The sequence below is a fragment of the Danio aesculapii genome, chromosome 1 (assembly GCF_903798145.1).
Source record: "Danio aesculapii chromosome 1, fDanAes4.1, whole genome shotgun sequence".
Taxonomy (NCBI): Eukaryota; Metazoa; Chordata; class Actinopteri; order Cypriniformes; family Danionidae; genus Danio; species Danio aesculapii.
Window position 1 is genome coordinate 36,832,086 of NC_079435.1, and position 15,657 is coordinate 36,847,742.

The 15,657-nt window shown below is 37.3% G+C and overlaps 1 protein-coding gene across 6 annotated transcripts in view; it reads left to right on the forward strand.

Moving 5' to 3' along the window:
• lrba (LPS responsive beige-like anchor protein) overlaps nt 1-15,657 on the forward strand; it is a 399,767-nt gene that overhangs the window by 38,015 nt on the left and 346,095 nt on the right. For all 6 annotated transcript variants that reach the window (XM_056459670.1, XM_056459679.1, XM_056459695.1 and 3 more), the window contains exon 2: nt 10,571-10,802. In XM_056459670.1, coding sequence (XP_056315645.1) covers nt 10,571-10,802 — 232 coding nt within the window. The remainder of the gene's footprint in view (nt 1-10,570; nt 10,803-15,657) is intronic.

The following is a 15,657-nucleotide window of genomic DNA, read 5'->3' on the forward strand; positions in this document are numbered from 1 at the left end:
CTAAACAAAACCAACAGCCACATAAACTAGAACACAAAATCCCCTCAACCTTACTAAAGAAAATAAAAATGTGAATAAGAAACCAAAATCTTCAATGTAGTCAACGCCATTACAGTACTTCAAATAACTACGGCTTGTTAACCTACTTAACCTATTTCTTGTTAACCTATTTCTATTTCCCCAAAAATGAATGATTACTTTTTAAACCATGTTGGATTTACAGATTTTTGGATCAGTTCAGAGACAAGGATCAAATCATAATACAAAAGCAGAAGCGAGCATACACAACACAAACCCACACACACACAGCACTAAACAAACAAGGCATGCCGGTCAAATTTAAAGTCCACGAAACGAAGCCTGATTGGTCCACGAGGAAAGGCCCTAATGAGGAGTGACCGGCTCGGAATCCAATCAGCAAATACCCGTGAAGGCAAAGAAAAGTGGAACAAAAGGTGATAGGGCGAGACAAAGAGCGAATGACAAACAAGGAGAGAGAGAGAGAGTGCAACAGAGAGGGAGAAAGCGACAAAAATCCAAACTCTCACGGACCGTAACAATGAACTTGAGCACACAAAAGATGTGATATGTAAATGGAAGGTATGGCTTTCTTCTTCAGTGAGAATAATATTGATAGCAACTGTCTGGCATACACATTGCTTACTTTGTATGGGTACTATGGGCTATTTGCACACAGACTTTTAATTTTCAGCCAGGCTGCCCAAGGGCTTCCGGTAAACTGCATTTCCATTACAAAATTGTCACGTTTAAAATCTGATTTCTTTAAAAATCAGTGATATTCACTGATATATGATATGAAGGGCGTCTCAGATCAGATAAGAAGCACTGCATTAAATTCCATTTCCCCCATCATGTCTTTAAAATATGACAGCTTATTTTACCCCAGTTTATTCAATGGAATTTATGCGCTAGTCTTTTGCTACTGAAGGCGCTAGTAGTTACAATGGTCTTTCATCTCATTTTACCATAGATATATACACTAGATATCACATACGGACTCTGAGCATGCGTCAATAGCTCATTTGTACAGTGCTCCCAGCACAAATGCCATTCAACCGCACTAGTCAAGACAGTGTGCCAACGTGAAAATGCTGGACTTTAGCGCTGCGTACGGGTGTAGTAATGAGCAGTCAAAGAAAACAAAGCACAAAGGCAGAACATTTCATAGGTAAGATTTCGTTTTTTACGTTTTTGTATGTTACAAACTTTTGTGCTAAACAAGTAACATTATTGATGATAATACAGTCACTTACTGTATTCACCATAAGCAGCACCAACCTGCACTAAATTCTAGGTTTATGCTAGTTTTGTTGAATAAAATAAGCAAACAATTAAAAAGAAATATTACAACAAGACGCTTCGGTTCTAGAAACTTATTGTCAGCTAAGTGAACGAATCGTTCATAACGGGGATTCATTCACAAACGAATCGCTCCCTCCGTTAGAACGAGAAGTGAAAGCAGGAGAGGGGGTGTGTTTCAGGACATGGATTAGATTAAATTTAACAGGAAGGGTGGATAGTACATTACCATTCACACAAACCCATGCTCCTTGTCAGAAATGCCTATGCTGTCAGTTATCTATCCATGTAAAAAAGTGATGTAAAATTATAATTTTCTTAATAAAAAAAAAAATGTGCATACTGACCACCAGGAAAACTCCCGATCATAGATATATACATGTGTATATCTCTGGCTCTGGGTGGCCACAGTCCTCCACTGCACCTTGGTCCCGCATTAATTTCAAAGGAGCTCTACCCTGTACTAAAATGGTGGATCTATTGACGCATTCCTTCCAATAGACAACAACAGGGTTGGTGACATCTAATGTAAATATCTATGTCGTTTTACGCTTGAACAACTAAATGAATGCTAGTCTGTTTAACTGAATGTATTGTAATTACATTACAACACCGATACTGTAAAAACAACCGTGTGAAATTGAAAATAGTCCACTCATCAAAATCGCGGCATTTTGTTATTGATTTTATTGATTTGATGCACATCTAAGGTAAAATACACCTCTGGGATGATAAGTTATACTGTGTTTGTATTTTGGGGTGAATTAGTTGTTCCTGATCAGCTCATTGCCATCTTCTAAAGGCAATAAACATTCACAAGTGAGAGATTCAACTATTTGTAAAGCTGTTTTTTAATCCAATGTGGCCAGAAGTACATACCTGTTGTCGTCTTTAGATCACTTAATGGGCTTCAGCAGATAATGATTTATGGAGGAATGAAAATACATGTTGTCCTTGGGGGGTGGTGCTGTTGCAAACAGTTTAGTCATTTGTTTGTGAGTTTTTTCATTACAAACCCTGTTCTAAAAGCAGAATGCTGCCTGACAGCTGAGAAAATTAGTTCAGTAAAAAAATGTTTGTCTGTTGAGAGTGGTTTAAGATAAGACTCAGACTTTGTGTTCTGAATGATGCTGCCATCCTGATTGTTTCCATTATTGTCTCCAGCAGTGAGCTGGTGTTTTCCCCAGGATAAACGTCATTGGGTTAGCACTATCGTGCAACTAGGGGCTGTATGTAAAACGTTGGCAACTGTCTCTGGTGTAGTCATCCTCACCATGGAGAAGCCCTCTTGTTATTATCAGGCTTGGACCAAGATCTGTTCGCCCATTATTAATTCACTGGGTCCTCAGAGGTGAAACGCAGGGCTCGGTTTGCCTCTGAGGGATCTGGTGACTGCATTTTTAGCTCGAGCCAAGCCTTTGTATGACAAACAGAGTCTGAGAAAAACAGATATGGTAAAGAAATCCAAATAAATCCTCTGTTGTCTCTAATCACTTCTGATAAAGAGCTAAAGGAGGATACAGAACAGTGGTTTTCAAGATCACCCACATTCCCCAGGAGAACTCTTGCAAAGAGTCGCAGAGACTGATAATGAATTCATAGAGTGAAACAGAAAATTCTTCATTCAAAGACAGCTGAATTAAAGTTACTGCTACTATAGGCTGATGTTTTTAGCACACTTTAAAACCCAGCAGTCAACTTTATCAAATGAAATGAGTGTAGTTAACTCAAAATTTACTGAAAGTTAATTCTACTCATTTGAAAAGAGTGTTGAACTCTGTGTTGAAGGTAGTTAGTTAATTAAATACCTCATTACTTTAACTTAAATGGAGTAAGTTCACAGTACTCGTATAGATTCGTTTTTTCATAGATTGGTTTCACACTCGAATGGTGTGTTGCAATCGGTTTCTTCAAATGGTTTGAGTTGCCTTAACTTATTGGGTTTAATTTTGCTCAAATTGCTTTGTTTACTCAAATGGATTAAGTTCACAGTACTCATTAGGATTAGTTTTTAAACTTAAATGGTTTGTTGCAATTGGTTTCCCCAAACTGTTTGAGTTACCTTAACTTTTTGGGTTTTACAGTATATGCCATGAATGTACTGTTTGCTTCTACAGTTTGCACCCTGTGAGTTATGCGGTAAACACAGAATTACTATTTGGCCTGCTTTCTGAATATTAACCCAGAATGAATATTTAAATGTTTAGTTCGAGTAAATCAGTGACACTGTTTGGTTTACTAGTTAATTTTGAGTTTAGTTAAACTCTTGATAAAGTGTTGTTAAATTGATCAAATGAAATGTTTTTTGATTACTTTTGATAAAATCATGTAAACGATTAAATAACTGGTGAATATTAATATTTTACACCTTGAGGGCTTGAAATTAATATGACAACAGAATAGGCATGGGCCGGATTCTGTCGGTATGATAACCTTGGATAAAAATATCACGGTTTCTTAGTATTGTGATTACTGCTCTAAAATATATTCTTTTAAAATGTCTGGGTAAAAAAAACATCAACTTTAAGAACAATATATTTTAAAAACAATATATTTTATTTTGAGAAACATTTAAAATATTTTGGAACAGTAAACATGTCAGGCTAAATAATGAAACTAAATCACTGACTTCTGTTGTTTTCATTAGTTTCTAAAACACAGATTTTTTTACAATTTAAAATGCCATCTTTGGAGATCTGTTCTTAAAAAAATGTAAATAAAAAATCGTACACATACCTTATGAACGGTATAGCTGAAAATTTTGATGGTTTTAAAACCTTGACTTTTCCAAACCGCTGTCTTAAAACGTTAAAACGTATTATTGTCACGTGCCTACAACAAAATAGTTATTATTACATGTCTACAACAGAATGCTATATAAGGCCATGGTTGACTGCTAAAATCTGGCACAGTTAAGATTTTAATGTTTCTATTATAAGGTTTTATTGATCTCAATCTCTTTTTCTTTCTCATTTTTTGTTTCTTTCTCTTTCTAAGATGTGCTTTTATATTTATTTGTTCTGTATAGATGGAGTGCTTTTATGTTTTCTAGAACCAAGAGATTTTTTTAATAATTCCCTTTGGTAAAGTGCTATCCAGTACAAAATAGACTTATTAAAGTTTTCAGTTTCTGTATTTTGGCTTTTCTAAATTTCACTTCAAAGGTCATTTTTAATTGCTAAACTTAAACCAAGAAAAAAAAAAAACACTTCAAGAGGTTTTAGCTATGCATAAACCTCAGTGATCACTGAGATGTGAGCCAGAGTTCAATTGAGTACAGACAGTCATAAACACAGTCAAAACACATTTAGGATCACACATTTGAAAATAAAATCTATTATGTGTTGTGCTATTTAGACACTTTTAGAAATATATTTTTAGTTTTTCATCATATATTATACACCGGTTTATTAGCCATAAATCAGCTATTAAGAAGGCAAAATATAGTAAAATTGTCACTCTATATGGTAAAATAAATTTTTTGTGTACTGTTTCAAAGTGGTCGACACGGTGGTGCATAGGTAGTGCTGTCACTTCACAGCAAGAATGTCGCTGGTTCGAGCCCTGAGTCAGTTGGCATTTCTGTGTGGAGTTCGCATGTTTCTCCCCGTGTTCACGTGTGAGTGAATGAATGAATGAATGAATGTTTCAAGGTGATGCATTTAAAAATGAGTGATGAGTTAAAAATTAAGCAGATTCAATCAGAAAAGCTGCAACAGTTGTTTTTATCTTTGAAATCCATATTGACATTGACTAGCGTCCTTGATGGTTATCTCTACCTGTTCATCTTCTGCCAATCAGATGCTTAGGTCGACATCAGCATCTTCCACTATTCACTGCGTCCTCTGTGTGAGCCGATACCATCCCCACCCAAAGTCACATTCACCGCCGTTCCGTCTGGAAGGATGTCAGGTCCATTAATCACCTGCACAGAGCCTGCAGATCTATTTGAGTGCCATTCTCCGTGCCGCTGCCACACAACGCAATCAGCTCCTCTTCCCAGAATGCAAATGTAAATGGGGGCGATGATGTATTAGCATGTGGTGATGAAAAAAAGTGGGTTATTTTAGGGGCCAAACAGGAGGGCCAAAATGCAATGCTGCCAATCAGATGCATCCATTTATTTCAAAATTTTCATTAATTTTCATTTTTCTCCATTCACACAGTGTGAGCGATCTGTCATTGAGTGGGCTTGGAGAAAGGAGCCCAAGGGGGAGGTTGCACAGTTTGTGTGTGTTTGTGTGTGTGTGTGTGTTTGTGTGTGTGAGAGAGACTGATCATGGTTTTTTATCTCCTGCCTTGTTAGCCTTTGTTACTGTAGACTGACAGTGAACCCCCCTCCTTCCTTTCTCTCAGTCATTTTAATGGGACAGTTACTATCAAATAGGCTGTGGATTTATTCTTTGCTTCAGTTCTTGATCAAATTGTGGCCATGGCCTGTTTGATGGAAAATGACAGCAGTCTTTTTAGGCAAGGCAAGGCAAGGCAAGTTTATTTATATAGCACATTTCATACACCGTGGCAATTCAAAGTGCTTTACATAAACAGGAATAAAAGAAACACGTATAAGAGAAATAAAAACAAATAATAGAAATGGGAAAAAATAAAAATAAAATAAAAGCTGATAAAATGTGTTATAAAAGAATTAAAAAGAAGAGAAAAACATAGTAGTTCGATCTGTCGGACGTAGCACAGTGCTCATTCAGTAAAGGCACAGCTAAACAGATGTGTTTTCAGTCTTGATTTGAACGTGCCTAATGTTGGAGCACATCTGATCATTTCTGGAAGCTGATTCCAGTAGCGAGGGGCGTAGTAGCTGAAAGCCGATTCACCCTGCTTTGACTGAACTCTTGGGATTTCTAATTTATTTGATCCTAAAGATCTGAGTGATCTGTTAGGTTTGTATTCAGTGAGCATATCTGTAATGTATTGAGGTCCTAGGCCATTTAGTGATTTATAGACCAGTAATAATACTTTAAAATCTATTCTGAATGTAACTGGGAGCCAGTGTAAAGACCTGAGGACAGGTGTGATGTGCTCTGATTTCCTGGTTCTGGTCAGAATTCTGGCCGCAGCGTTCTGGATGAGCTGCAACTGTCTGACTGTCTTTTTGGGAAGGCCAGTGAGGAGGCCATTACAGTAATCCACCCTGCTGCTGATAAAAGCATGAACAAGTTTCTCTAAGTCTTCACTGGAAACAAAGCATCTAGTTCTTGCAATGTTTTTTAAATGATAGTATGCTGATTTACTAACTGCTTTGATATGACTATTAAAACTCAGATCTGACTCCAGAGTCACACCAAGATTCTTGACCTTATTTTCTGTTGTTTGACCCTTAGAGCCAAGGTACGCATTCACCTTGAGAACCTCATCTCTGTTCCCAAACGCAATCACTTCAGTTTTCTCTTTGTTTAACTGAAGAAAGTTTTGGCACATCCAATTGTTAATTTCATCAATGCATTGGCAGAGGGTGTCAATGGGGCTGTAGTCATTAGGCAGTAAGGCTAGGTAGATCTGAGTGTCATCAGCATAGCTGTGGTAGGAGATTTTGTTCTTTCTCATTATTTGGCTCAGAGGGAGCATATAAAGGTTGAACATGAGAGGTGCCAGAATCGAGCCTTGTGGGACTCCACATGTCATGGGTGTCCACCCTGACCTATGGTCACCTATACTGACATAGTAACCTCTTCCTTCAAGGTAAGATCTGAACCATTTGAGGACTATCCCAGACAGCCCAAACCAGTTTTCCAGCCTATCCAGAAGTATGCTGTGATCGACAGTGTCAAATGCAGCACTGAGTTGAGCAGTACCAGCACTGTTAGTTTGCCTGAATCTGTATTTAGGCGGATATCATTGATTATCTTTATAAGGCCGCTCTCTGTACTGTGATGTGGTCTGAAACCAGATTGATAATTGTCTAAACACCCCTTGAAGTTTAAGAACTTGTTAACCTGGTTAAAAACAACTTTTTCAATGATTTTGCCAATGAAAGGGAGATTTGAGATGGGCCTGTAATTGCTCAAAATGGTGTTATCCAGGTTGCTCTTCTTCAAGAGGGGTTTAACAACTGCAGTTTTAAGTGAGTTAGGAAAAATCCCTGAGAGAAGTGAAGGATTTACCACTTTTAGAAGATCCATTTCTAAACAGGTAAACACCGTTTTAAAGAATGATGTGGGGAGCGTGTCAAGACTGCAGGTTGATGTTTTCATAATTTGCACGATCTCTTCTAAGATTTTGCCATTAATTGCCATGAAATCGGACATAATGTCTGATTTCTTAAGTTGTGGTTGAGCTAGTCTGACGTCGACACAATTTGGCTGATTGGATGAGCTGATTGTCTTTCTGTTATTATTGATCTTGTCAGTAAAGAAATGAGCAAACTCATTACATTTGCTTTCAGAGAGTAGCTCACTGGGAATCCGACTGGGGGGGTTGTAAGTTTCTCTATTGTTGCAAAGAGTTTACGAGCATTGTTTACATTGCTGTTTATAAGGCTTGAAAAGAAAGTCTGCCTAGCAGTTTTTAGTTCCATATTAAAAGCACGAAGACTGTCTTTATAGATATTATAATGGACTACTAGTTTCGTCTTTCTCCACATACGCTCAGCTTTTCTGCACTGTCTTTTCGTCATTTGTATTTTTAGAATGTTGTGGCTTTGAAATGGAGTCACTCATGATTTCTGCATTGTTTTTCTTAACGTGCTGTAAAGTATACAGTTTAATGGTAAAAATGTCCCTTTACAATATTAAGGGCTGACATATGTTTGCTTTTTAGTAGCTGCACAATTTATCCTCAAATGACATTTATTTGTGTTTGAAAGAGGCTTTCCCCCTTTTACAAGGATCATTCTTTCCATGTAATATTAATACCTCACATGTAGCAGCATAAACATCACACACTGCTTTCTTTAATTATGTCTTTTAGTGGTACAGTACGTTACGGTATGCTTCGGTACACTTTTATGTCCGTTTCCACTGTCAAAAGTACCAAAAAGCGAACCGTACCACTTCTTGGGTATCAAAAGGTTACCTTGCACAACAAAAGGGAAACAAAAGGCAGAGTGAGATGTGCAGCTGAACACTTGGTTTACAGAGATACGTCACTAGCATGTACACAAGCCCAGAGTATGAAAACAAAGGAAGTACCAATTTTAAATACACAGCCAAGACATTTCATCGTAATATTATATACATATAATAATGAGCCATAGTCGACCTGAGCTTAAACAAACCTTGTCGTCATCTTGATAAACAGCCACAAAGCCAAGAAGAAGAATCGAATCTGCCGTGTGTCCTGTTGTTGTTTACGAGGCTGTCTAAAAGCGTAAGGGGTTTCACTTTCTCCAGAGAACTTGCAGTCGCTCGTCGCACATCTATATTCGAAATAATGAACTTCTTGAGCTCATGATAATAATGTGTCCTTGATTATTGAAGTGCTTCTGACATCGGATCCTTTCAGAAACGGACAAACACGAGGGTGAAGCGTGAAAAATCAAAGGAGCAAATGATTCTTTCAGCAACCTATAACATGAACAAACTGCCATGTTTAATTAGTATCATCACCTTTTGGACTGTTTTGAATTCAGAATGACTTTTTCACAAGATGTTAACTTTACATGTGCTGTTGAATAAAAATAAGGTTTGTCCTGACTATATACGTTTCGTATAGTTAATGAACCCTAATAAGGCCTAAATGACTCAAAGGATCTGTATGTTTTCATAGATGTTTTAATAATTTTTTCAGTTTATTTAATCACAGACGTTACAGTAGTAGTATTTTGCATTATCATTGATCTGCAGCTACAGTCAAATCATGTTCATAGAAAGGTTAGTATCTAACATTTATACATAAGTAGGCCTAATTATGTGTATAAAGCATCTGTTTTGTATATGATATGTGAACGACCTGTATAGTTTAACTTCGACATTTCCTGGAGTAAGAATGACTGCAACTTACACCATGCCCACCAAAAGGGTACCATTTGACAGTGGAGACACGAGCCGGATCAAGGTGACCCCTACTGAACTGAATTGTGCCACTCAGTGGAAACGAGGCATTATGCTGAGCCCGGTCAGGTACCGTGGGAAATAACCTAGCCACGAGCCACTCTCATGCAAGCCCTAAGCTCAGGTCTGGCTCCAGTATGATGCTTCGGTTGAGCTGTACAGGGCAACATCATGGTCCTTGATTTGATTATACTCAAAATGGGGTTTTGAACTGCATTTAGTCTGACCTGTCACCGAAGATATTTTTGCCTTGGGAGACCCTACCAGGATTATTTAGCCCTCGACAACATAGCTCCTATTAACACTCAGGCAATTAAACTCCACCCTCTTAATAAGGTGGTAGTTCAGGACACACCCTCAGAGATAAGGAGAAAGAGGAGCTGAGTCACCCAGGAGCAACTTGGAGTAGAGCTTCTGCTAATCCATAATCAAGTTGAGGTGGCTCTGCATCTAGGATGCCTACCTAGAGAGATGTTCCGGGCTTATCCCACCAGGGGAACCCAGGACATGCTAGAGGGGTTATGTTTCTCTGCTTGCCTGTGAACACCTTAGGATCCCACACAGAAGCTGGATGAAGTTTCTGGGGAGAGGAAAGTTTTGGGTTCTCTCCTGAGACTTCTGCAGCCACAACCTGGCTCCGGATAATAGTTGAATATGATGATAATGGTGATGATGATGAAACATCAACTGTTATATAAAAAGAAATTGCAGAGCTTCTGGCTTTTATCTGTGATGTGTGGGACTCAGTCATGATGTCATAATTTCAAGGTTAATCTAGGTTTAGGATTCATGCTCACAGAGCATCTGCTGTTGTCATGACAATGTGCAATTACAGTAGTGCTTTCTTGCTCAGGGGTCAAACTGTCTTATGGCAAAGGGTTAAAAGTGAGACAGTGTTGAGGCAAGATGTAAATCCTGTCTTGGTAATCCAGTTGTGGAGTGTTTTTTTACATTCAGGCTCTGACAGATGTTTTACAATGGGATTGGCATGAATTTCAGCTTTGGGATTTGGCTATTTGGCTTTAAATGTCAGGAATGAAGCAAAGAGAAACTGACAGCGTGGAGTAACTCTAAATATTCAGGTTATAACTTTCATTTTTTTTTAGATTTAAATTTTTTTTTTGTGTAAGTTTGATTGGTTTTAGCATTGTTTAAAGATATATTTCTTCTGCCGTCTTAATATATTGGCTTTTTTACTCAAGACTGACATTCTCATCTTTACATTTTTTTCTGTTTTTGTGCAGCTGGTTGGGGGTCAGTTTGACCTGGAGATGAACTTCATCATTCAGGAGACGGAGAGCATCATCTGCATGGTGGAGCTGCTGGATAAATGTGACTCCACTTGCCAGGCAGAAGTGTGGAGTATGTTCACGGCCGTGCTGAAGAAGAGCTTAAGAAACCTTCAGGCCTGCACTGATATCGGCCTCATCCAGCTGGTGCTACAGCGCATAGACCGAGCTGAGACCATGATAGCAGGTGTGTAAAACAGGACGAGATGTTTTCTAAATGAAACAGTAGCTAAATAAATATATAATATAAATATAAGTATATGTGCTGCTTATTATAATGTTATTAATAGTTTAATAGAGTGTTTATGAAAACTGGAATAGTTTTTAAAAATTACATTATTTATTTATTTAATAAAATTTAACAAAAACAAAGTATTTCATTATCTTAAGTCACATTAAGTCAATCTTTAGTCGTGAATAGACTGTACCATCACTGAAACTGTGCTGTTAGTTAAGAGGTTACCAAATAATACAGTCAGCCCCTCTAACAACTTGAGAACACACTTTTACATTTTTTTGCAAACTTTGAAAAGATTTGCTTCATGTTAGGATGGAAACCTGGCTATTATTTGCAGTTCATACAGCCTAAACCACATGAAACGAACTCTTGATGACTCTTATTTACAGTACATGATACTTATAATGATGAGAATAAACTAATCTAAAATGCTTTGAATAATACTAATTAAAAACTAAATAAATGTAGTGATTTCAAAGACTTCAAATATATTTGCATTTACTATTAAAGGTGCAGTAGTTGATCTGCCAAAATGCTAACCGGTTAGCATAATAGCTTTGAAACACAGGCCCACCCCTGCCGTCCAAAGTCACACCTCCTGAAACATGAATGGATGCACGACAGTAGACAACCCACTAGTTCATGTCATTTGCCAGTTAGAAATGTAGTTAGTGGTTGGCAGGCGGCGCGCGGGAATTACACTTATTACTAAGCCATACTTACATGCTGTTTCAGAGTGAATATTCAAAATAGTATGTTAAACAAAATAACAACAACATCTATATAAGTTTTGTGTGACTAAAATACTTTTAAAACATAACATTACGTGTCTAAATACTTCAGCCATGTTGTCATCCTTCCTCCAGCGTGCAATAACTTTAATACCGATTCAGGATTTGTAAGTTTTGATTAAGCATTTGATTTTACCGCTGTGATTTCATGTGTCTCGTGTGCACATGAACGTGTGGCGCGCATACCCTTATGCCTCATTCACGCTAACAGCGACTTTGTAGTTGCCTGTCACTCTGGGTGGCAATCTGCTGCAAACGCAGGTCTGTGTAGGTTTACAGCATGGAGAACACAACCGGCCTTTGCAGGAGCTGAGAGAGGATTACGCGAGCTCTACTGGTGTTCCTTTGGCTGTTGCTCAAGAAATTCACTCTTCATTTGCACAAAGTTTAAGGATTCTCAACTTTGTCGCGTCACTTGACACACCCACCTGGTCGGCACTTGTTGCTGTTGCTCGCTTAGACGGAGGTTACTCACTCTGCATTGAAATTAATGGTCGCTTGTTGCTTTGCTGCTGCGAGTCGCTCGTTGTGTGAATGAGGCTTTAGCCCATCCACTTTCCAACACCACTCCATTTAAGTGCATTCATTTGAAGGTGGTGGGGGAGTCTTGATTCTCTTTCGCTAGGAGTAGGGCCATATAGCCCTTCAAAATGACAAATACCCTTTAAGCCTTACAAATTAGGTGGTATAAGAATTTTGAATGAGAACAAGCAATCAAGGAGAACCACAAATGTAAAAAAGGCATTAATAAGAATTTTTAGCACAAACAATGATAGAATTTATCAAAACTTAAAAATACGTTAAAATTCCTAGTCACTTATAATATTATAATACAAAATTTTCAATTCACATAATTTCACAAAACCGATGATTTGACTGAATAGGCCAGTTTTGTCAGAAAAGACTAGTAACAGTGAATATGCTTTTTACAGCACATCTGGTATAACATCAATGTTGTTTTCTTGTGGTTACATCCATGAATATGAGCACTGTGTAAATACACACTACAGTTTTGTGCTTCTCGCAACAGCATCCATCAGTCGTAACAGGGACGCCTGAGGAAACCCGGAGGCTTAAACTTTACTGCCATCTGCAATGACTGTGGCATACAACATCTTGTATGACATATAAGATACAGCAACATATGATGATGTGTGTGGCTGTTGTAGCGTTCTCTCATTTCTTAGGGGAATTTCTTCATTCCTACCCCTCTACTCTTCTTTAAGGAAAAGGGGGATGAAATAGAACTGGGATTGGGGCTAACAATTCAAGTCACTCAGTATGTACTATTTATAACATTAATGAGCTTTAAATATTTATTAATAACATTATCAACCTTCTAAAGGGCTATTGTATTTATACTAATCTGTGGCATAGTATTTATTTATTAATATAATTATTTTTTTTTAAACAGGAAAAGATTCAAAGATAATCAGACCTGACTTCGCATGAATGCCATTTATCAGAACATTAAAACTTACAGACGCACTTGCAATCTCATCCATCAACACACGAGAACAGTATAAACAATCACCAAACATAAAAAAAAAGGGAAGCAGGCTACTAACTCAGTGGCTACAGTGATAGTTCACCATCAGATGACGAGATACATAAAAGAAAGATCTCTGTCCAACAGTTTTTAAAAGCCGGTAATGGCAAACATCCATTTGTTGCAGATCTGCTGGACCGATCAGTCCTTGTGTTAAGTTTTGGTACAGATGAAATTAAATACTCATTAAAAGAGTTAGCAATTTTTTCATGATCAATGAGAAGAGTACCATTTATAGTAATTTGTAAGTTATTGTTATTTTTTAAGATATTCTCACCAGTTATAGATTTAATAGTTTGCCATGGTGCAGCTTGATTATTTAATTTTGAAAATAGAGTTGTTTAGCTTTACGCAATTCAGAATAACATTTATTTCTAGATTGACTAAAAATAAGCTTATTTTCATGTGTTTTAGAAGATCTGAATACCTTTAGAGAGGAGGCTTTTTTCTTTAAAAGTTGTAAATACACGTGTATGTATAAATCTAACTATACATTGGCAGAAACAAAATCTTGAGTGAGTGAAAATTTAACATATTCACTCAGCGCTTTACACTGTATTGTAATTTTGCCCTAGTGCTTAGATTATATGCGTAATTATGAGTCGTGACGCGCTGCACGAGGCTGATGAGTTTCTGTCATTGCTCAGTCAGCATGTAGTTCAGCCTGGCAGCACTGTCACACAGCAGAACTCAGAGTCAGACAGGGCTAATCAGCCACAGTGCTCAGTTTGGCATGCCAGAGCCTTCCAAATATAGCTTTTTACATTTATTTATAGAGCCAACACAAACAATACTGTTTTAAAAAAAAGTTATAGACCATATGCAACTGTTTAAATCTCAATGTTACTGGACCATGATGAAGCTTAAATGCAACGTGATCACAGGTGCAATTCTGCCTCTTTAACAGAACAGATTTGCATGTCCTCAATGCTGTAGCACATGCTATAAAAGGTGTAGCTCATACAAGCCATCTCTGATGCTGCGGAAGTATAGAAGAGAATATAGCATAATATAGTCAGTGCTTTCCACACATAGACTTTACTTTGCCAGGCTGCCCAGGGATATTAACGACCGCCCAAGTATATTTGATGACGTTTAAATTTTAACTTTTTTTTACCAATATTTTCATCCTTTTACACGTTTTTGTATTCGTCCAAGATAACCAAACATCTGTGTTTTCGATTAACCAGTGAAAAATCTTTTCTCTCCCTACACATTTCGTACTGCTCATTATGTATGTATGAGAACTGTCAACAACACTTCCTCAGACAGTTTCAAATGCTTTGCAGAGACCATAGACTGTAATATATGGACGTAGTATCCGTGACGTCACCCATAGGTTTCTGAACACTGCAAAAGAAGCTATCTTAAATAAAACAAATACATTTATAGAGATGGTATACAAGTATATAATTTTAAACGGAGGCCACATGAACGGTTTGTGAGCACAATTAAATGCACACAGCATCCCATATCATCTGATAATTGTAAGAAATAAGTCCAAAAGGCAGCTGACTGTGTAAAGCCACATAAAACAAAACAAAAATACGATAATTATGCAAAGATCAGTGGCTAATCTGCCGGATTCAGCTGAGGTGAAGTGACGGCGACCAGCGAGACCTAGCTGTCACTCAAGTGGCCACGCCCTTAATTATGCAAACTTAATATAACCTAATATAAAGGAAATGGATGAGTTATAAAAAAATTCACCCCCTCACAGTTGTCATGGAGGGTTATAATAGCTATATGAACCAAAATCGTTCTTTGTACCAGGCTGTAAACACCTTTTTTTTCTGCTGTAAAGTTGGCCATGCTAACAGTGGGCTTAAATGCAATTTGCCCCCCCCCCCTCCCCACCCGAATGTATGCATTTTTTCATTACTCTTTTATTAAAGACTTGGCTTCACAACTGACAGTGCGCACAGCCACAAGACAAAGAAAAAAAGTGAATAATAGATTCTTGAATCTAAACGAATCAAAAACTTTACTAGGTTTTGAGGTTCAAACTTTTACCAGGTTAGGAGAACGAAATGACATCTAAACTGGCTGCAAAATGTACACCATTAGAAATGGTCAATCAACTCATTTGCCTTATTTAAATAATCTACACTTTTTATTTTAATTATTAATTAATTATAAATAAAATGCATTTTATGGTCTCTATTTTATTGTCAAAAAATAAGAGAAATAGAAGGTCTTTTTTATTTCAACAGCCTTTTTTAAAACTTTAAACCATTGAGAAAAACAACAACTGTATAACAGTGTCATAATAGATAAAAATATTGTTAAATATCACACCATTTTTGTGTCACATTTATGTGCCCTGGGTGAAGAATGTGTTTAAATCTGGCTACCACCGCAAGTATATTTCAAACCTGTGGAAGTCACTGATATAGTAATATAGTGTATATATAGTATAGAAGTTTTCTAAAGTATAATATAGAATGAGTATCTTTGGTCTGCA